At 37.5% G+C, this 24196-nt stretch overlaps 1 protein-coding gene across 1 annotated transcript in view; it reads right to left on the bottom strand.

Annotated features, from left to right (window-relative positions):
• Positions 1–9463, bottom strand: part of MICU2 (mitochondrial calcium uptake 2) — a 116108-nt gene extending 106645 nt beyond the window's left edge. The window contains exon 1 of the mRNA XM_065644959.1: positions 9398–9463. Within this exon, the coding sequence (XP_065501031.1) occupies positions 9398–9463 (66 nt within the window). The remainder of the gene's footprint in view (positions 1–9397) is intronic.
• Between the last annotated feature and the right edge of the window lie 14733 nt (positions 9464–24196).

The raw sequence follows: 24196 nt of genomic DNA, 5'->3' as shown, positions 1-24196 counted from the left end.
TTCTGCCCTTGTCACACCCCATGGGGCTTTGGAATTCTACTGAATCCCACCCAGTCTTGACAGAAGAGCTAAAGTTACTTCAGTAGCATCCTATTCACTTGCAAACTGTTAAGTTTTCACTTAAATCTTCTGAAGATGTTTTAAAGTACTGACAGCATGGGCAGAAGTTGAAATAATACTGTTTGAGGTCTTTCTTATTAAAATTTTATTTAAATGTAGGCTTCAAGACATTTTTAGCCAACCTTTTTAGCTTACCAAAATGTGACCTCTGAAATGACATAATTAGATAACTGGTTTTATAACAAGATGATTGTTCATTTAACAACAGAAGACGCAACAGACTTGCCAAATCCTTTTCCTCAATAAAGCAACAGCAGCTGTGGAGCAGGTTATGGCCCAGGAGGAAGAGAGGCATATAGTGGTGTCAGGAGTGACACCGGGTGGGAGGAAGGAATCCCAGACCCCTAGAAGGGAAACTGCAGCCCCCCAGCCCAAACAGAAAGAAAATGTCTGAATGATCAGACAGCCCTTTCCCCTCCCAGGGAGTTCATCCTTCAAGGCAGAATTCACAAAAAAGGCTTCATGAACTGGAAAGCCAACTGGAAAGAAAGAGGTAGATCTGTGTGCTGCAGTGCAAGCACACACATTTTCAAGGATGTACCAGAAGGCAGAAGGTCACCCACAGCTGGCAAAGGGCCACCTCATGCCACCTGCCAACACCGACACGCAGCAGCACTCACAGGAATCGCTTGAGAACCTTCTGAACGTCTCAGACTCAAATTTCAAATAAAAAAAGAGACAATGAATACAAAGCAAAAATATATTTAGGTCAAGATAAAAAGGAATCATACTCATTTTTCATTTTGTTTCATACGTTTTCATGTATAAGAGAAATATAAGCTTTGGCAAGTGGCTCTGCAGGGCCAGAGTGGTCAATTCTTGCACTGCAGATCATGGATCCACAACCTTGAACATGTAACACAACCAGACAAACGATGCTCTGCCAGGGTATTGCACATCCCATCACATGAGAGCTGTCACCTTCACATCAGAGAGATTAAAAACACGTACCAGTACCAAACCTTGTGGTAATTTCATAAAGACATGGAGAATTTAGCATGTCTAAAAACACAGTAATTATTCTTAAACAGGGAAGTTAAAAAACTAGTACCTATACAGATATATAGCCATTAGTAAAATCTGCAGTTTTCCCTGAATCAATAGAATTTTCAGTTTCTTTGCAACACAGAGTAGAAAAAAATGTTTCTTTTAAATTTTCATGGTGTATGGCAGGAAGAGATGGCTGTAAAATAGGTTTCAGCACCAAAAATTTGATGTCTGATGCAAAGATACCATAAACCAAAGTCAAGAATCAACTAAATGAAATTATTTAATTAATAGCAATTTGTACTACAACAGTTTAAAATATGGATGAGACAGACAATTATGCAGCTGCTAAACAGAACAACTCATTAAATAATTCAAATGGATTATTAATTTTCTAGTTTTGATGTAATTTACTTGTATGACCTAAGTCTGTGATTCATACTCAAGGTAGAAACCAATTTTGTGATTCGGTTGCATTTTTCTAAAATTATTACTTTGTTTCTAGCTGGAAGTGTTTTATATACACTCAGCTTATGATTATTTTCAAGCACTAGGAAGGGCAAACCGCCTACAGTACTCACATAAGAGGGAATCAATAAACCCACTGCTTCCAAATACTTCTTGAAAAAAACCCCAACAAAACAACAAACCTAGGGAGGTTTGAAGTGGGATGTGCCTGTACTGCTATTCTATTATACAGGGACAGGGAAACATAAGACAACCTCTCATTCATGCAGGACAAATAGCTGTGCCAAAAGCACAAATTACACCTAATTACAGGGTATAACTCTGTCATCTTTCTTTTTACAACCTAGCCATTCACACACTTTGATTTTTTACTTCCATTTGGGTTTATTAACATCAAAGCTTTGTCATCACTTATCTGTTTCCACACACTTTTTTACCTGAGGCAATAAATAAAAACTTTTTGCATTTCAGCTTTTTGAATGCAAGGAAGGTTTAGTCTACATTGTTCTTATGATGTTTCATGCTTATTAAACTTTCATATGTTGTTGTAAAGTTTATTGCCCTTGGCACACCAATCTTAAATGCACTATAATTAAACCCACTCTTGTTGCATATAAATGCATTAGCACTATCCTATGATAAATTTTATTCTTACTGTTAGGATTATTTTTCATGTAATTACACTGCCTTGCATAAAAGTATAATGGACAATTTAGTCTAACATGTTGTTTAGGTTTGTCAAACATAAAATGACAATGAATTTTTAATTAAGCTACACAGGGCTTGTATATATACAGATTACTGCAAAAAACACGCAGATGACCGTCCTTGAAGAAATGGAGAAAGTGAAGTTAGTGTTAGAAGTGTTAGTGTTAGAAAATGATCTTGACAGTCATGTTGAAGAGACTCCCTCAAATTCAAATCAGAGAAAGGTGAGGGACACACTTCTGCCTGAAAGCTATGATTATACAAATATATTGCCTAAAACTAATCTGAAGATATCAACTGCGGCAATGAGGAACAACGCATACAGATGCAGACAGATGCACAGACACAGAGTTCTTCTTAGCAGCGAGAGCAGAGCCAGGCAGAGCAGAGCTGAGCCAGACTGAGCCCACTTTTATTAGCAGTTCTCAATTTATAGGTTTACAGATATGGGCCTGGACCAAGAGGTTAAACAGGATGTTTTTTTCAAAAAATGTTATCCCAAACACACCACACTCATGTCGTGACTGTTTTCAGTCACGTTCCCACGCATATCTTGTGGGCGGCGTTCTGACCCACTCATTCACACACCCAGGCCCAACATTCACACACCATACATACAGGGGCGGTTTTCCGACCCAAGATATCATTCTCACTGGCCTGGGCTATCACTCCTTACACTCATAAAAAACATACTCCTGTATAACCTGCCCAAGGCCCTTTAGCTGGAATCGCATGTCCTGCCATTCCCGCAATGAACTACCAGAATTCAAATTCCTACTATAGCATTAAAAGGATATTTCAAACTAAAATGTCTCTTGAATCAGATATATCAGTTTGAAACAACAGCAAAGTTTATCAGTTGGACTGATATGAATAAGAATCTTCCTGAAAGCAATAAGATATCTACAGTTTCGAGCAGACTTTTTTTTTTAATTCCCCTCCTCCCCTTACAATGAAGGTAAGGTTTCCTCACTTTCCTTCTCAAAGAAGGTGAACTGAAGCAGAGGGCCATGTAAATGTAACTGCTGATGCTATCTTGTCTCAACTTGAATACTTCTGTTCCAATCATTCAATATAGGTTAAGGAAATGTTTCAAAAAAAGAAAAAAAAAAAGAAAGGCATTTTCACCTTGCTCTCAAAAGTGGGGAAAACTATAGCTACACATGTCTTTAACCAACTATTCAAAGCCTAGTGATGATAAAAACCCAAAGCCTTCTCCTGCAATCTGCTTTATCACTTCATTAATCTGACATTTAGAAAGGTTTCTCTAGTATCTCCCATGAGTCCTTCTTGGTTGAGTTTGAACACTTTGTTACTTATCATGGTCACCACCGCCACAAGAGATTATTCCTTTACTACTTCTGCAACAATCATTTACATATTAGAAAACCACACTTTCCTATGTCTTCTGCAGGCTAAACAAATTAAAATGGTTTACTCTTCCTCCAAGGGATGCTTCCTACTCCTCTGGTTGCCTGTGATGACTTTGTTCAGCCTCGAAGGGGTCCAAGTCTTCCCTGAAATGTGACTCCCCAAGTGGAACACGGTGTTCCAGCAGAGACTCAGATAATGCTGAATTAAGAATAAATTTGACTTTGCTCATTTTACTGGCTGGACTTCCATCTGTACCTTCCAGTGGAAGGGTTACCTTTCAATACAGTACAGTGCTATCAAAAAACAAATTAAAATCATTTTCTGAAGGACGGCTATGATTTATTACTGAATAAGTGTAATGTCTTCTAAATTCCACTGGATTTCACCTACTGGTTTGCAGATTATTTTTCCAGTTTTGCAAAATCATTCTAACATGTGATCTTGTTCTCTAGCATGGTCCTTCCCCAGTTTTGTGTCAGCTGCAGAATGACTCCAGTAACTCTTCATTTTATCATTCAGTTCACCAGGTAAAAAACAGAAAGAACCACCAGACTCCAGGCAGGTCTCTAATGAAACCCTGCTCAATATACCTTTTCACTTGGAGAGCAATTCATTAACAATTAATAACGATACTAATCCAATCAGTTTTTCACTTACTGTACACTAGTTTCTTCTAGATCACATTTCTCTGCATTACTTATGAAAATGTCACAAAAGACAGACTTATGAAAGCCTTTAAATAAAGTCAAAACATATGACAGCTACTGTTTTGTTTCTATTCACAGGTTCAGCTGTTTTATCATGGAGAGAAATTAAACTATTTATTCTTGATAAGCCCATGGTGGCAATTATTCATCTCTTCATTACCTTGCACAGAAATAAAAACAGTTTGATAAAATTTTTTTTTTTGGGGGGGGGGAGCGGCATCAATATTAAGACGACTGCACTCTCTCTCCTTGACTTCTTTCCCCCTGTTTGACAACTGGTACATTTATCCTTTCCAGTCCTCCAGTATTTAATCCATCCTGCACCATTTCTCAAAGATAAGACTGCTATTAGATGACTTAGGAGGTGATCTGGTTAACTCAAGTAGCAAATGTTGGCAGCACTGCCCCCAGATGAGTTAATATGGCTTTATCCTTCCTTCTCATATTTCTGACCTACGCACCAACTGGAGAAAATCTCAAGGAAGGGAATGTGGAAGCCAGAACTTCTCTGAGGAACAGTCTATTTGCCTCCATACACCAAACAAAACCATTGTAAAAATACTGCATTAGTCTGAAGTCATCTAAACATGGTAGAGTCCCTTGTGTTTTGTCATGTGTCTCACCTGCGCCTATATTCTTAAAGACTTTTTTTCCATTTAAGTATCTTCCAGAAATCATGAACTAGTAAGGTAAATCCAACAGGATTATAACCACCTGCAGCACTTTTCCCACTAAGTTCCCACATGAGGAGCGTACAGTCAGGTACCAGGGTTGCTGCGATACAGAAAGCTTTGGAAGGAGCATATAAAGATCTGACCCTGCTTCCACTTTGAAGGTGCTAAAACATAGAGGGACCTTCTGCATTTTCTATCACATCTTACTGTATTTTTCTAATCTAAAGTTGAGACAAAAATTTTCACCTCCGTTTTAGCCAAGTGTTTCATTTCAACATTATAAATATCTAGTACCAGCCTCTTCATTGTCTTCAGACACTGGGACCTTTAAATACTTTTCTTAAAGCTTAATTTGCTTGACTTCTAGCATGTCTCACTATCCCCTCTGACCTTCTATGTAGTCAAGCTCCTGCTCCAGTCTTTTGGTTTTTTATGTGCCTATATTTTCCCTTACATTTGGAGTCCTCCCCTAGAAGTTTCTGTTTCTCGTTTGGTATTAAAATTCCAATAATTTTACGTGCTTCCTCTATAACCGAGCTCCTATGCTCTTAAATCACAGCTTTATTTAATTTCTCAGAGTTTGTGTTTGAATTTGAAACTAAATCAACCCAAAACTCCTATGCATTTTTAATCATTATTTTCCATCCAAATTTATTTTTACATCCATGTACTGTTAGTCAAGCTTCTAAAATGTCCTCACTGAACAAGATCTACTCTACAATTAGCATATTCCTTTGCAGGCACACAGCTATGCTGTGAAAAAATGTGGCAGCTGTTACACCCAGGAACACTTAGGCTTTACCATTATTATTAGCATTTGTTTACCAGTTTACAATTGGGGAAAATTATTCTATTGTGATTTCCATTATTATTTCTTTCTTGAAGACATATTTCCATTTCCATTCAAATCCAAATCAAATCCTGAAGATATAAACTTTCTAATGTTATAAGTGATGAGCTATTACTATGATCAGGAGAAAAAAAAATACTGAGAGAGAAATACATTAAACAAGTTTGGCTTCCTTGACCTAGCAAAATGAAAGCTAAAAGAGATAAAATTGTTCCATATAAAAAGATGAAGTAGTGAGGAAAAGGTATCAATTATTAAGAATTATTATAGTGTTAAAAAATGTTAATGTGAAGGCAAAACACTGACCAGAAATAAAGTCAGCTTAAAAATAAAATGGTCTCAAACAACATGAAATTCTGGATCAGTTTTACAATTAAAAGACTAGGAAAACAAAAGCTACAAGCCATAATGGGTTAAAATTGAGGTGACTTGCATTATCTGGGATACACTTACCTGCTACAGAAGAGTTTTAGATTTGAGGTCCCAAAAGACCCTATGCAGCTTATGGGTTCCTAAAGATCTACTGATCTTTCAAAATTGTTTTACTTTTTTCTGCCATTCCCTTTCCTTCTCCCCAGTTAGTGCCTCAGACATAAAAGATAATTACACCGTGTACCATTAGCATCTCTTTCTTTACCTGACCCAGTTACTATAGCTCTATTTTCTTGACTCTGTCCTTTGACCTATGGATACTGCTCATCTCTCTTTTGAAAGTGATACGGTGCCCTTTCATTAAGATCACAGACATCCACTCTGCAAACAGATGTTTCAGCTAAAAAAGGCTATTTTCCTTCCCTCTTTTCCACTGTTCATTACCATTTTATCACCTGTGATATGTGCTAATGCGGTCAACTTTGCCTGTAGCAGGATGCTGAATGCTCACAGTTTGGCTGTGGGGAGAGCAATTGATGAATGGTGAAAAAAATGATTAGAGGTGGCCACATTTCCAACAAGCTTAGTGCAGAAGAGAAAATCTGTCTATGGAGTACATCTTATCTACCTATTGCTTCTACATCTGCCTTGCTTTCTGTCATTTGTGTCCTACCCTCATCTCTTCTTTTACAGGCAAATTGCCATTTGTTTTACTTCCTCCTCCAGGGTACAAAGACCAGGCGAAGAAATTTCTATGTCTTTCTCTTAAACTTTCAACTTATTCCTTCCTCTTAGTTTATATTGAACCTTCTGACCCAGAATGCAGAAGCAATTTGCCTCAGGCATTTATGCAGGACTAAAGAGTCATCTTCCTCCAACTCCCTTCTAATAACTGAAAAGCCTCAAACCTTCATTGTTACCACCAATGAATTATTGATTTTGTTGCATTTTACCTTCTCTAAGATGTAGGAGGAGGACACGGTCACCAGAACATTTACCTCTGCCCATCATCCACAACCTGCACTAGTCTTGCTTCATCTCTTCAGCTGAAATTTGGCAGTGTTACCTGTCACAGCAAAAGGTAACTAAGACACTTCCACACCAGACACATAGTATAATTCTTTTTTCCATCTTGTCTCCATATATACTGTTCTCATTCTGCATAAACACTATACCTTTCTGATTTTGAGTTTTAGATCAATTTTAGATAAACAGTTGTAAGCAGCATTCTGTTAACTGGAAAATAATGGTACTAGTATAAAGAGGCAGTTTACGAAGTATATAGTGTTAAGGATTCTTGTGTGTAGCTTTTTTAATGGAATATAATTTTTTTCCATATGATGGAAAATTTTTAAAAAATATATTTAAAAATATCTACTTCCCTTCTAACTGCCCCTTGAAACAGACCAGAAATAAACATTGTAGAATAAAGTGCAGAAAAGAGAAAGGTTATATTGATACTATTTCTTCATAACTGACATTTGGCAAAACATCACTTGCATTTTAAATGGACTCTATGTATAATGCTTTGGCATACATAGACAAGCAAACTGCACGAGTTTTTTCAAGGGAACTAGCAATTTTTTACTCCTAGTTTGTGTCTGAGAATATTTCAAGCTTAGAACAACAACATACCTTCCAAGCACCAGCAAACACACAATCCCACAGAAACCACTAACCCGGAGATCTCCCTGTATGGTTTATTTGTATCGTCTTCTCCATTTCACTGTAGGACCAGGCAACTTACATATTTTAAATGCTACAAAACTGCTATAATCTTACATCCCAAACTATGCACTTAGACATCACTTTCTCCAAAGACACATGCAGTAAATATAGCAAATGTGCAAGGAAATACGTTTGAAGCATTTCTTTTGCTGACTCATCTGTAAAAGATAAGGGTCTGGAAAACAACCGCAGTAACAATGACAGACTAAATGTACTTAAGGACCATAAAATACTAAATGAAGACATTAAACTGTATATTTTTTTTTTTACTTTTAACAATGGGAGTGCACCTACTAACATTATCCGCTCTAATTTGATTAAACCATTGTCATTGTTGAGCAGGAACTGCTCAAGCACAGAATTAACAATTGCACTAACAAGTCCAGAAGCTATACAGAAAAGCAGTAAATCAGACCATATAATACTAGAAAGAGAAGACAAGTGGAAAAATTCAAAGTAATTGAGGAACGAAATATACCAAAACACGAGACCAGATCTTCAGAAATGTTATGACAGATCCTGAGAGAAATACAACGGGGAAATTAGTTAATTAGACATCCAAAGTAATATGAGTAATAGGAATAAGTGAACAGTAAGTTTCTATATAGGTAGAAAACTAGTAGAGAAATACATGAACACTGATACACATTTTTCCATAAACATTTTAAACACAATAGTTTGTGTTAAAAAAAAATCCAAAACAACAACAGAAAACCAAACCAACAAAACACAAAAAGACCCACAAAAAATCAAAACAAAACAAAGTATCCACAACTGCAACAAAACATTGTATGGCACAAGAATGATACCAGAAAAAGAATCTGTAGGTAGTGGGTGGCATTCACGGTTAAAGAATGTGACTGGAGATGTAAATGTCTGAAATTTCGCAGGTCATAACCGTTAACAGAAATATAAATTCAGCCAGGTTCTTCAACTCAGATAATTTGGGCAAAAAATTAGGTCCACATCAGACTGCAATAAGGACAAGGGAACTTGAGGGACATGAATATTCTAATGCCCCCCACAAGCTAGGGCTAACTGTATATCAAGCAAAAAACCTCCTTTCTAACAACTGAAGTCAAATGTAAATAAGCTCAATGTAAATTAACCAAGGAGGATGGAAGAAAGTAAAGCATAAAACCAGTCAGAACATAAAAAGAGCAAAGAAAACGAGATGCTAAGTGATCTGAAAGAACGAAGTTCACTAGCGGTCACCAATAATACAAATTGCTAAATAATGCACCCAAGGACTGATTTTAAATAAAAAAATTAATACAGGTAAAAGATTAAATTCTTCTGTTTACTCCTCAATTTAAACAAAACAGAGATGCAATACATTATGAAAGCTGTATGCTACCAACTAGTCAGGATCCGCAAAGGTCCGCTTTTCTCAAACAGCCCAGACCTACCGCAGCGGAGCCAATGCGGCCACATTGCCCGACTGCTTCCCGGTGAGCTGGGACGCCTTTCCCCATTGCTGATCGAAACCCCACCTAGTTGAAACAAATCATCCCAAGACACATCTGGTTTGAAGAGCTTCAGGTTTTATTCACCAACAAACAAATCGCAGCATAGCAGCAGCAGCCTTATAGCACTGACATTCAACAAAATGGTGCAAGCAACTGCCTGCTTTTCAGTGCCACTGACAAAAGAAAAGAACCAAAAAAAATCCAGGCAAATTAATTGGAAGAAAGTGCACAGAATCATGCACAGTCCCAGAGAGGTAAGCTTGAGTGTATTTCCTTCCCTTCACAAGTTATGCCTTGGAATGTGACTGATAATCAGCAAACACCAGACCAAGGGGTGCCATTGACAGGGCAAATGAGCAACGCAAAAGGCTGCTTCAGGACACAGAAAAGATGCTTTACAAAATAAAAACGAGAATGCACGGGCTAGGAAAAAAAGAAAAAAAAAAAGCATTCTGCAAAAGCACTAAGGTTGCTGAGTTGCACTGTGTCAAATACACTAAAACCTCCATGGACAGACAAAACTGTAGAACATGTCTCTTCAGGTTACTAACAAGAGAGTTTAACACGCACCAGGCTCTAAACACGGCTTGGGACTTGTTAGGCAGGACCATTTTTTTAATACTGATAATTTGAGTATTGATATTTAATAAAGATATATAAGATAAAGCACAGTTCTAATGAAAACAGCATAATCAGGCAGCCAAGAAATTAGTATGAGAAATTAAGTGTATTTGCACACTTCTGCTCAAAGTGCAAGTCCTTCCCATTTTCTAATACTTTCATATTAATACAGTTGAAAAATAGTTCTTGCGGCTGGTATGTTAATATCTTTATTGCTACACAGCAGGGTACCGATCTCTTGCAAAGGTAGACTTCTAGAAAACAACTGTCAACAAGCCAAAGCATGACTGAAATCAAATTACAAATAGTAAAGGAACAGGTTTTGGAACTTAATGCCAGCAAAAGTATCATGTATCTAATCCATCAAAGAACTACAGACCTCAAGACTGCTATTATTTTATTATCCATATCATTTACTTCTTGGTCTGCCCCACAGCTTTGTTTGAACTTACTAATCAATGGTAGTTACCACTGGTCCATTACCAATAACAAGCCTATACAACAGGAAACTTTTAAAAAATTATCTATGTACTTTTATTACATCTGCAAAAATTATAAATATCTAGAAATATTACTAGCAAAATTAAATATGCCTTTTAGTAGAAAGCAACTTGGTTAAGTCCTCTGACATCTTTGCATCTGATTTTACAGCTGCTCATCAAGTGCAGGTCTTTTTTGTCAATGAGAAAAGATATGAATGACTGGAACTGCTTCCTAAGAGTAAAATTTAGAGTAAAAGCCTTAGTACTAAAAAAACCCAAACAATAAAACAAACCCAAACCACACACCACACAAACACTAACTCTTTCCTCTCAGTTCCACAAGTACAAAGCCCAGTTTCATATTCTACACTCTGCCTAAGAAAGGTCTTACTCCCAAGCACGTACAACTGAACACAACAGCATCAGTGCTGCTTCTTGTCCTTCGGAATAGCATGCAGCACCAATTTTGTCCATCTTTCTGCCATATCAGTTTAACGCATTGTAATCTTACTCATAATTAAATGAAATCAACTATATATTAATCTTGATTTAAATTACTTAAGCTGCTAACAGCTTAAGAAAACAATCTACACAGTTATTTAAATATACTGAAAATGGCAAGTGCTAAAATGAAAACTAATCTTTTCATAAAAGCAGTATTACACAGAAAACAATTTTGGTCTTCTAACACAATAAGAGGCATTTCATCAAGGAACACCAGAGAATCATGGTATTAATGATTCAATACAAACATTGATATAATATATATTAATTCTTCCATATTTAATCATAAGCACAATTTTTTTTTCTGTCTCCTAATGGTTTTGCATGGATGAAGAACAGACACAGAAAAATTACAAAACACTCAACAGATTCCAATTAAATCCATTAACAGTTGCTAGGAGAGTGAAGCAGAACAAATGATTATAAAAACAATGCAGGTTTGAGGTTTTTTTTAATACACACAAACCTGATAAGAAGCACTGTACTTTCATAAAATAAATTTATAGATGATGTCTGGAAAGCCTGCAGTTATTTGTGACTTTACATGAAAAACTGGCAAATGGAATTTTGACTGTCTGTCCTGAAAAAATAATCAAATGATTAAGATGAAAACCCAGATCAAGAGGAGCCAAGAGTGCTGCACTAATCCTCCCTGGGCACCACATTACTCACAAATTCCACGTTCCATATATTTAAATACGGACTCCAAGTAAGGAATCATCACAGGCAAAGTACTTGAAGAAAGTATGACATGGGAGATTAATGATGATAAGTAATGAAGACTATGTGAAGGGTCTGTGAATGGCCTGGTATAACACAGGATGAATGTGTCAGAGAACAGTATCTTCTCTCACGACTGCTACATGCCATCACATCACATAATAATGCTAATAAAATGTTAGCAATCATCAAGCCTTACCCTTTTTAAGATGCAGGCATCAAGTACAGACACATGTGGAAAGAGCAATTTAAGAAAAGCAAGAACATTTAGTTTATCCCTGTAGTAAAACATGAATGATGCAGTAAAAACTCACCGATTTTTAGAAGCATTACAATACTTAAAAGATTGGAAAAAAAGCCGCAAAAAAACCCCCCACCAAACAAAAAGCCCCACAACAACAAAAAACCAGAACCAACCAAACAAAATGAAACCAAAACAAACCCTAGTAATTTACTTCATTTATACATAGAAATTAAAAGCATTCTACAAATGCAGCAATTTCAAATGGTGAATATATTGTCAGGGATGGGCAAGAGGTATCCCCAAATAAACACTCAAGGCCCTGTCATGCCCAGCAGTATTCAAGGAGTTTTAATTGCCTTTAAACCCCAAGCACATCATTCAGACAGGTGGCACAAAACTTGTGCCGCTGGTGAAACACCAGAGAGTGCAACAGCTCCTGCTACACAGTGTTGGCCATTGCTGAGCTGGGTCATTGTTTTGTTTCCTCTTTGATTAGAAGAAAGTATAGAAAGGAAAGCAATTAGCTGGGCTGAGCAGCAACCTGAGCAATTTACTGATGAAGTACCGACTGTTATGGTCTCTACCCAGGCTTTAGATAAAATAGTAATTTTGATTACAATCTGAACATATAATAGCATCTGAAAGCATTATTTAAACAAAGTTTAGCCCAACCCTTTCACTGTAGTTTTGCTTTCTGGCATCTCTAACCCTACAGGTCACTTGTTAATTAAGCAACCACTTATAAATGCATTTTTCTTGAAGAAATCTTCAGTCAAGTTTTTTTAAGCTATTATTTTTTCCACTTCAAAAGATTTAACCCCAGAGATCAGAAGCTTTGTGATACCACTCCCACATCAGTTAGCAATGTCCGTCTTTCATAATGCCTTGGAAGACCAGGAAGGAACTTCCTAAGTACATTATGAATTCGGAGGAACACCAAACTACAGAAAGTCAGGTATAAAATGCATGCTTAAAATACCGGCTGTGCTTCTAGCTTTTCTCAGGTATGAATGTTATCAACTTAGTCAATTCTAACATCAACAGAGTGTGCCAACCATGATACAAGCATTTGATGTCCCACTTTAAGGGTTTTTCCTCCACCCTTGTGAGGAACTGGTTTTGGCTCAAAACCGAACTCTAGAGCCCATGTAAAAGCCCGTTTCTGTCTCCTTCCCTTTCTCCCCACCAATACACTCTAAAAGGTGCACTATCTATTTCTTATAAAACCAAGCACATCCAATCACAAACCACAATTAAATTTCAGAGGTTTTAAAATAAGCAATACCAAATGAGTTTTCTTGAACCTCTAGTGTATATGCTTAGAGAAAAGAGTGAATTATTAATCCAGGCTTGCTTTGAATGAAGCGTTAAGTCAAATGGAGCATACAAAGAAATTACAGCAATATTTTTCTGTATCCTGTTCATAAAATAAAACCAATTTAACATTTTAATTAGCAAAAACCTTTATAGAAAGCTTTAAAAGTTGATATTAGGCAATGCAAATCACAGCCCTCGCAATTTTATTCATTAATTATTCTAAACCTGTTAATTACCCCCATAGTTAATGTTATGTCTAAATATTAATTCCTTAAAAGAAAATGGCTTCAAGCTAGTCATTAAAACTTCTACTGAGGGAAGACCAAGCTATCTTTAATACAGTAGCTAAAAAACCCTAATGCATTACAAAAGGCAACTAACCAGAATATATGTAATTCTTTTCCATGTCAACACAAAGTAAGTCTTAAAAAATAACAATCCTTTCCAACTAATATTTTGTGCATAGTTTCATTATTTATACTTAACATTTTGCACCTACTTACTAAGATACACAAGTGCTCATTCTTCCTTCTGTCACAAAAGAAGTTTGAAGTTTGTGGTTCCGTATACTTTCCAACTTGTAAATCACGTAGTGCTACATTTTGGTAGGCACAGCAATAACCGTACAAATTAGTTGTAATAATTTTTAAAAGGTTAATTGCTTTGGTTACTACATGGACAACTTGAAGCACATATTTTGGTTCTTTAAAATGATAGTAAGCTATACTACTTTCTATAGAAAGAAAACAATTTCATTGTCTCTTGTTCACCTTCTATAGTTATTTTCTAGCTTCAGAACAGGATACTGTTCTTCATTCTTCCTCAAACAAATGCATGTTTTAAATCAAAATGCGCAAAGAGATGCTGGAACTTCAAAGTGGGAAGACTGCAGCTGATGATGCTCTTTCAAGACAAAAGGGAGGCAACATAAGAGTGAACTGGAAGAAAATTTAAAAATTCTTACCTAGGAGGAGAGGACAGTAGGTCAGAAGTTCCAGTGGGCCATTTTCCTGCTCTACACTACACAAGAGCATCAACATAAGATTCTGGTATTTATCTTGTTATCTTTATTTTGATAGGATTATGAAATGAATAGATAACAGAGTCGAAAAAGAGATGAAAAGCTATTTCTTAGTGTTACATTTTTTTCTTCTCTCAATGTAAACACCGCTGCCTTTGGTTTAGCTTCATATTAATTTCTCTTAAGATACCCAACGCTCTAAATGCTTGGGAAAGCTCAGTAAAAGTTACTAGAAAAGTATAGTTAAACAACTGCCACAGAGTAGTTCAACTACAGTAACAAAAATGTCTACTATTGGAACCAGAGGAACTTTCCAAAAATGAAGCATGACTCTCCTGTTTGCACAACAGACTGTCTAGTGTAAGGCACATTTTATACCCTTTCACAATACAATTGCTGAATTACATCCATTTCTTAAAAACTCTTTGGCTTGTCCAGTGCTTATGGCTTCCCATATTTAACAGAGATGAGCTTAATGTCAGTGCTAAATGTGTGAAATATGAACGGGGTTAGACAGGGGCTCTAAGCAAGAAACAGAGTGTTCATCAAAATACTATATTTAAAAGAAGTCTCTCCAGTGTTAGGGTGAGCAGCTATAACCATTACTAGGGTATAAGCTGACAGCAGCTGTGAAGGGCTATTTAGGTCTCACATGTAAATAGCTTTGTTCCAGAAGCATGGAGAATGCTAAATGACAGCATCAAATTAAACACAAGTTTTTTGGACCTTGGCTTATTTTTGAGCAAGGCTGTGGGAATGAAGGAGGACAGACATCGGGCACTGTGTTCCTGGTGCTAGAGAAGGAAAATGTCATCTCTTCCTATATGCTTTCCACTCTCCAGTGTTTCTAGCTCTTTACATCCACAACTATAAACAATGTTATGCAGCACTTGAAGTAGGAAGATTTTCTAAGGAGGCAGGAGAAGTGAAAGGTAAATTCAACGGCTTGATTTAACAAGCTTAGCACATCTTTGAATAAGGATTAATTGCTATTGATGCATCAGAAAACCAAGATACTTTGAAAATAGATTTTGGCCATTAGGCACTTAAAAAGTGAACATAAACACTCGTGCTAGAAACGCAGGTCATTCCATACTTTCAAGGCACGGCATCTCAACAAAGCACAGGTCACAGTTACCTTGGGCATATTAGTATCATTTAGATCTATTTCAGCCCAGCTTGACATTAAACATTTATCTGAAACTTGTTATAAAACAGCTTTTCAAGATGGATGACAAGTAATCATAGCCGTTAGCATGAAACGTTGGTATTAAAAGCTGTAATACTATAAATCTTTGTATTTTGTTAAATGCTTTCAAAGCATTTCTTTTTTATAAATGGGTTGCACACAACCAAACACACAAGGTTACAGCCTATACACTCAGGCTCACTCTGGTCATTCCGTAGAACAAGTGGCCAAATAATCCTGCTAGTCAAAGACAACTTTGGAGGGAATCATTTCACATAGTGGTGTATGCTTGTCATCAGGGGATCTGAGGTAACCTGTCCCTCTGAGCACAGGAAGGAGCAGGTGGCCAACCCTGCAAACGTTCCTGAATGTTTGAAGTTTTTACTCTAGGAGCCATAACAAGGAGTTGTATGCCTAATTCATCTTGCTTTTAAATAGCCAAGAAAATGGGCAAATGTGGAAAATTAGGCTGGTGGGGAAATGGAAACGGTGCTTCTCAAAGGCTGGAGAATGCAAACTTCCATCTTGGACACCTTTAGGGAGGGAGTTTTACCGCAGCACTTGATTACTTCTTATTGTTGAAATACACAGCTGTCTTCCACTGATGAAGAATTCCTTTTTCGTTCTGATCTGCCTCTTTGTGTTCACAAAAATGGTTCATACAGTTTCTTCCTCCAGTGTTGCTATAAGGTAGCAAACAGCTGTAGCATCAGAGTAAGTTGCTAATATGACAGAGAGGTTAAAAGGAAATACCACAACCACTTAATTTTGCATGATAAGAACAATAATGCTTAAAAAATTAAAAATTTACATTAAAAAGCATGTTCTTAAGATTGTTTGCTTACAAGCAGTAAGCTGCAGTTGACATGTCTGAGGGACAGGATACCATCCAGAGGGACCTGGACAAGCTCAAGAAGTGGGCCCATGTGAACCTCATGAAGTTCAACAAGGACAAGTACAAGGTCCTACAGCTGGGTCGGAGCAACCCCTGGTGTCAATACAGACTGGGCGATGAAGGGATTGAGAGCAGCCCTGCTGAGAAGGACTCGGGGGTACTGGTGGATGAAAGACTGGACATGAGCCGGCAATGTGCACATGCAGCCCAGAAGGCCGGTCATATCTTGGGCCCCATCAAAAGGAGCATGGCCAGCAGGTCAGGGAGGTGATTCTGCCCCTCTGCTCTGCTCTGGTGAGACCCCACCTGGAGTCCTGTGTCCAGCTCTGGAGTCCTCAGTACAGGACAGACATGGACCTGTTGGAGAGGGGCCAGAGGAGCCACAGAAATGATCAGAGGGCTGGAACAGCTCTGCTGGGAGGACAGGCTGAGAGAGCTGGGGTTGTTCAGCCTGGAGAAGAGAAGGCTCCAGTGAGACCTTATTGTGGCCTTTCAGTACTTAAAAAGGGGGCTTATATGAAAGACGGGGACAGACTTCTTAGCAGGGCCTCTTACAACAGGACAAGGGGTAATGGTTTTAAACTAAAAGAGGAGAAATTCAGGCTAGACATGAGGAAGAAATTTTTTACAATGAGGGTCATGAAACACTGGCCCAGGTTGCCCAGAAAGGTGGTAGATGCCCCATCCTTGGAAACATTCAAGGCCAGGCTGGACGGGGCTCTGTGCAACCTGATCTAGTTGAAGATGTCCCTGCTCATTGCAGGGGGTTGGACTGGATGAGCTTTCAAGGTCCCTTCCAATGCAACCTATTATATGACTCTAAGATTCTGCAACCAGAAATACAAAAGAGAAACAAGATTCCAATATCCTACTCAAAGTAACATCAAGTTGAAGGATAGTACCTGCATAGTAAATTCAAATGGACTTACCCATGTCTAAGTGTTCAGAAGACAAACACTGCCCTGAATTGAAAAAGTGGCTACCAAGAAGTTGCACCAGTAATGGAACAGGCTGAGCTCTGTGCCCAGACCCGGCAGAGCGGACAGCAGGGAGGATGGATTACTCGGAGGGCTCAGCATGCTCAGAGAAGGGATTGCACTTAATGCCCCGGAATGTGCCTCGGCAGAACGCCCGTGGTCGGCACCGCTGGCTGGAATCCAAGCAGATCCATTCCCTTCCCTTTATACATCAGCTTACCAAATGCCTCCCTGACACCACGGATACGCCTTTCCTCCTCCCCTTTATTTTTAACTTTTGCATCTTTAACACAACTGAGATACGTATTTCAGGCTATACCATTAAGGAGGATTTTAAACCCAGTTTAGCACCTGGTAAATTATTGCATTATCTTTCCAACTATAATACTCGTTTTAAAACAGGCAAATTAAACTAATGAAACAATTCACACAGATGCCTACATGAGTTACAATGAACCAACCGTACTTTGAATACCAAGTTATCTGTATTTGAACCTTTTAAATGCTCCATAAAAACAATTATTTTGATTCTAGGCCTCAGAAAAAAACTTAGTCCTTCTTCAGAAAGTTCTTGGTAAACTGTGAAGATATAGAAAAGCTGATGATATGTTTCCTTCCAAAATTGACTTTTTGTTTTTCTTCATTTATATTTGCTGTATCCAGTTATATCCAAATCTCGTTGAGAGATAGTGCATCTTTGCAATTCTGTGCCTCTCTTTCACTCTGGCCCTAGAAGACTCATATTTTTATCACAGACAGACAATACAATGAAAATCTAAATATTTTACTTACAAAAAGGAAAAGCGTTCTGGAGAGTCTTTTTTTTTAAGTTGGACTTATATCTACTGAATACGAGACTATTTTAAGTCCTTAAGTATCTGGACTGGCAGGAAAAGAAGATCACAGTTTCAGTATTATCTGAGAATTTTTTTGTTGTTGTTCAAAAATGAATCATCCTAGAACACCTAATAAATTGGTTGATAAGACACTTACCTGTGATACAAAAGATGCAGACTGAACTTTTGTGTTGTGCTCTATCCAGATCACGGATTTGAGCCTAAATATTTCATACCCCAACCTTCAGACTCTCCTCATTCTGAAAAATTACCTCTCCTCTCTATTCTTTTCTTAGGCCATAAAAATCTTTCTAATATTCTCAAAACAGACATATTCCTATGCTGTAGACTACAACAACCTGCTTTGTTTTCCATGGAAAAATAATATGAAAAACACCTCTGCCAGTTCTCCAGCAAACTTACTACTACAGGAAAGTCTGAGGCTTTCTGTACACAAATGCAGACATCCAGGATTTCTGAGTATAGTTATTATGTTCAAGTGCGGCTTCGTTACTTTTAACACACAGCTGCAAAAATTCCACACTAAGCGTGGCATTATGAACACAGCTATTCCCATGCTGATAAGGAGGAGAATTGGAGAAAAATGAATTGCAACACTACACTCCCACACATCCATAAAAAAAATAGTGGGGGGCTTTTAATCCCACAGCAAAACTCGACCCAGAACTCATGGCTCAGGTAACATACTGTTATATCTGTTTTGCTGCAGTGCATGAGAATTCTGTCATTAACAACGATCACAACATACAAAAACAACAGACAAAAAGATAATCCAAGTTTTCATTTGCTAAATAAATTATTTCCATGTAACAAAAATTATGCCCCAGCTCCCCCTTTATTTTTAAAACTTACAATTTTCTCAAGTTTCCTCTGTGTGGGAATTGATCCTTTCCCCCTTTACACCTGGAGGAACCTGAAGATCACATGTCCTCAACAGATCAAGAAAATAAGCCACACAGAGCAAGCTTACAGTATAAGGAAAGGAGCTAAGATACGAAATGGATAACCAGCTAGAAATTCCAAAAGACAAAAGCAGTCATCAGTTTTTACAGCTCTTTTCCTATTATTAAAGGCTTGTTTTTCACTGTGGTAAGTAGTGCAACTTGGCACTTCAATAAAGTTTCTCACTTCAAGATTTAACAATGGCCACCAAAGAACTCATGAAGACTTTTGCTACTCTTGCTTCTCAAGTCAAGGGTATACAAAGTGTATTTATACATCGATCCTGACAATTAGTTCCATTATGAATACTAGCGAAGCATTTGATATCATTAAAGTCACATTATTGTTCACAATACTGGGAAAGCACCTCAGCTTTCACTGAAAAAATTTCTAGCCCTTACAATTCAGAAGTCTCAAGTCTGAAGGATCAAAACCAATAAAAAGAATCCACGTGACCTTAAACAAAAACTTTACTTTTTCAGTCAGTTCAATTTTAAGGCTTGATTTATCATTTCTGAACATTTATGACTACTGCATGACTTTACCACGAAGTTCAATTTAAACCTCTTGTCAAAGCATTGTTTTACAATTAACAGGTTGGTAATGTGGTAGGTAATTGCTTATAAACATATATAAGACCAATTAGTTTATTTAAATGTCAGACATTTCATGGATACTTATGAATAATGGAAAATGAATTACGCTATTGTATATACTTATTGCATAAGATAACAATAACGCAGGGTGCTTTACTCATTGCCTTATACATACATCAGTTCCAAAAATACAGTAGAGCAAACTCTAGAGGAAAGCAGATCCACTTTGTGCTCCTCCGCTTTTCCTACTATAAAAGTATTACATTAAATTGACTGCAGAACCAAAACTGAATAAAGGACATTTTTACTGCAAAAGCAGAAGAACTGCTTTTATGAACTGCCTATAGGGGAAATTTCTCACATTCAGCAAAATATCTCAATATGAAAAATTCTTCAGCTGATATACAGGCACGAGTGTTGCTAGCATGTTAATTCCAAATTCTTAGGAAACTATTCATGGACTCTGTCTCCTCTTTGCAAAGTATGGCCTCTAGAACCAACACCCTATCCACAATCATACATCACTATTGTCTCATGGCTACCTCAACATAACCTGACCATCATCAGTAACTTATTGTCTGTCTATTCAATGTTTACGGACAGAGAAGACACATTCTACAGCTTCGTGTGGTGACCAAAAGCTTGTGTAATCTTCCCACTTACAGTAGCCAGTCTAATAAAGAATATTGAGTCTATTAACATTGTTTTGCTTAATGTATTCACAGGGACACTAAATGAACTAGAAGTGTCCTTCGAGCATGCAGTGGTGGGGAACTTGACAATCTCCAGGTCTGAAGTAGCAAAACAACAGCCCAGATATGACCTCGAGGATGACAGGGAACACTGTGTGCATGAAGTGTAACACACTTCAAAGAACTGCAAGAAACTTTTAAATCCACTTGTGGTGGTCTAGTCAGATCAACTGGATATTTCTGACAGCCAGAAGCAGATGTACATAACATGAATTTATAGAGGTGATATGCAATCATACACACTCTACTGAACCATACGGAAGGGTCTGATTCCATCATATTAACACCACATGCGGAATTTAATCCCTACACAGCCTGGCCCAGAGCCACTGTGTCTACTTCCCATTACCCGCCACCTTCTAACCCCGTATGCAAAGCCCAGCCCAGCCCAGCCCCTCTGGTTCAGCAAGGGAGGGAGCAGGAGCAAGCTCTGCTCCTGCTGCACCTGGCACCGCAGAGCCGTCCCGTCCATCACACCAGGTCTGCTGGTCCTGGAAGCCATGGAGGGTGAGTGACCCAACCCGCAGGATACACACAGGAGAGCAGACACAGGACTCCCTGCACAACTTCATCCCGCAGTGTCCGCTGTGAGGAAGGAGCCCTGCAGGGAAGACTCCCAGACCCCCACAAAGATCTAATTAACAAGGAATCAGGGGATGAAGGAGCAAGAAAGATGCCCCATTACTCCCACAACTAGTCTCGCAAATCCTCCCCGCAAAGGATTTAGACATACGGTGACTCTTGGGATAACCATTCCCTGTTTGCCATCACCATGAGCACTCTGTGATATTGGAAGTGGTACCCCCCATCACTGCCGCAGAGAATGACTGCTCAGTGCACAAAAGAAAAGCTATTGACAGTGGAACATTATATACGGCTTTAAGAGTTTTTACACCAAGGACTCTGACTACAAATCATTATTTCTTACAATGCATCTTGAGTGCATTGCTGTTATTTCAAGACGACATACTGTCAAGGAACCTCTTAATCACAAATTATAAAACGAAGTACCCATGATAAACACTCAGTAAACAGATGGTGTATTAACAGATGAAAGTTCTAGAGGTATTCACATAAAGAATCCAGTCTTTATTGCTAAACAAAGTCTGCTCAATTAACATATGCAACATTTCAGGTGCACCTAACTCTTTACATTTTTCTTTATATTTTTCACTTTTGAGGCTGAAGAGAAGAACATAAATATTAAAATTAAAGAATAACAATGCAATACCATTTGGCAATATGACATTGTCAGTTTTCCAAATTTAACAGCAGCTGGGAAAAAAAGCATGTCAGCGATTTCCTATAATGTTTCTTCTGGGAGATTGAGTAGGAACATTCCATACAACAGGCGTTTTCAGAATAAAAGAAAACACTGTGTTCTAGGAAAAGTAATTTTATACACTTTACACTCTTTATTGTCCATGATGGTTCAGCAGCTAAACTGAAAATCTACAGTTTTAACAGATTTTTTTTTTTAAATCAAGCAACAGAAGAGTTGCTCTAGTTTTTGCTGTTTTCCATGTTGAGTCCTTCCCCATAGGTCACAGCCTAAATGCTGTTACTTACAACTTTTAGTTCTTTAGTATTCTTTTCAAGAAAGTTGCTCCAGAGAACTCAAGAAAGACACGCACAAATTTCTTTACAGAAGTGCTTAACTACAATTGTATGTGAAAACATGAACAATTATTTTTTCCCAGAAGGAGAAACACTGCAGCATTAACACACACCCATGCATTAACCACCAAGCTATAAAAACAAACTCCAGCTGTGATAGAATACGGAAATTTATTTACTTTGAATAGTAAATTAAAATACACATTTTAATTGTATACCACAAAATAGAGCATGTTTAGATGTTATAAATTAATCCAAACATATTTTAATATTTTGTTGAGAAGCTTCCATGTGGGAAGGTCTGGCTACATACAATTTAAACAAAAAGAGTATGCAGAGCTTAAAAAAAACCTGTGGCGTAAGAATAAATAGGTGCATGGACTGCCACATAATCTGTGTTGAAAGTGTTGAAAGAAAATAATTTCAGACAAAGTAAGTCACAGCACAAGAAAAGCATCTGCACATTGTAGAGCTCACCCAACTGAGCACAAATGGAATCTTCACATTGTTTAAGTAGCTCTATTTCCAACACTCAGTTGTTTCTCACATGCTTGTAAACATCCCTGGCCTAACCACAGGATTTCTGTAGAATCAGAATATGAAAGATTACATTTCTCCGACTGCAAACTTACTAAAACGTCCACATTTTTTAAGTAGCTGCTGTAGCTGCACCATTAAAAACAAAACACCTGTTCCTCTGAATTACATTAGCAACACAAAAATTTCAAGAAGACAAACCAGATCTTGCACTTGTCTGGAGCACTGAAAAAATGTTTTCTCTGATGTATGCATGTCAGTACTAAAACCCTTAAAAAACAACAACAACAAACAAACAACTCACCAGGATGTTCTACTGGGGACACAACTCGCTGCAAAAAGTAGAAAAGCTACTCTCAAGTGGAGATGGATATAATGAAAAGAGTTATGCATTAAGAACCACAAGTCCCTCTAACATGAACAACAAAATAAAGTATCAGTTCTCCTCATTTGTTCCCTATTGAAATGTATAGATTTTATATTAATGCATTACATTAGATAAAAGCATTTAAATTGCTCTGGGAAACTGGTTTTAAATTGATGTATGTTTTGGGGTTTGGTTGGTTGGGGTTTTTTTTTGGGGGGGGGGGGCGGTGGTTGGTTTGTTTGTGTTAGTTTTTGGTTTTGTTTGTTTGGTTTTTGTTTCTTGTTTTTTTTCCCCATCTTTTCGAAATTATGTTTATTCCTGTTGTTTCACATCTTCAACAGAAGCCTGTCATTTTGTACTTAGTCCCAAATAGAGCAGTGATATTACTCTATTCCCTTGTGCCTAAGACCATTAAGCATATTTTCCAGTACAAAAGGGTGCCAGATGTTTTATCAATCAGCTTTACTGCATTCCCCAGTAAGAACCATACAGTAATGCCTTCCCCTCAGGTAAATGAGCAAGGAAAAAAAAAACCATATTGTGACAATTCCAGGCTACTGAGACCACTGCCACTTTGCATTAAAATAATTTAAGGTTATAAAGTAAAGGTAAAAATCAGTACATTAGCCTCCACATCAAGTATCATTTTTATTTTGTGTTTCCTTAAAAACCACCAATTTACCAGATGAGTTCACAATTGCTTCAAAAACAAACCTAGAGAGAACTGGTACCAAAGCTGTACTGCAGCCCCAAACCAACTCTTCTGTCAGTTATGGTGTTAAGCTCTGGTGTCTTCTAATTCTCAAAGTTTTAGAAAAAGAGAAGCAGACTGTCGAATCATGTGGTCAATACCTAACCACTAAGACTTTTATCCTGAAAAATGAAGTTCTTTCTGGCAATTTTGTGAGGGAATATAATACTATTACCAAGTTCGTTTCACCGCGGTGAGCACAGAACTTTCCACTTTTCTCCTGGCAAGATTTACATATGCATACTATTATATCCTTACTACATATACATACTATTATATCCTTACTACATATACATAAAGTAAAAATTTGCATTATAAATACATATGTATATAGCTTTATATGCAGGTCA

The sequence above is a fragment of the Caloenas nicobarica genome, chromosome 1 (assembly GCF_036013445.1).
Source record: "Caloenas nicobarica isolate bCalNic1 chromosome 1, bCalNic1.hap1, whole genome shotgun sequence".
Taxonomy (NCBI): domain Eukaryota; kingdom Metazoa; phylum Chordata; class Aves; order Columbiformes; family Columbidae; genus Caloenas; species Caloenas nicobarica.
This window is presented reverse-complemented; position numbering and strand designations above follow the sequence as displayed.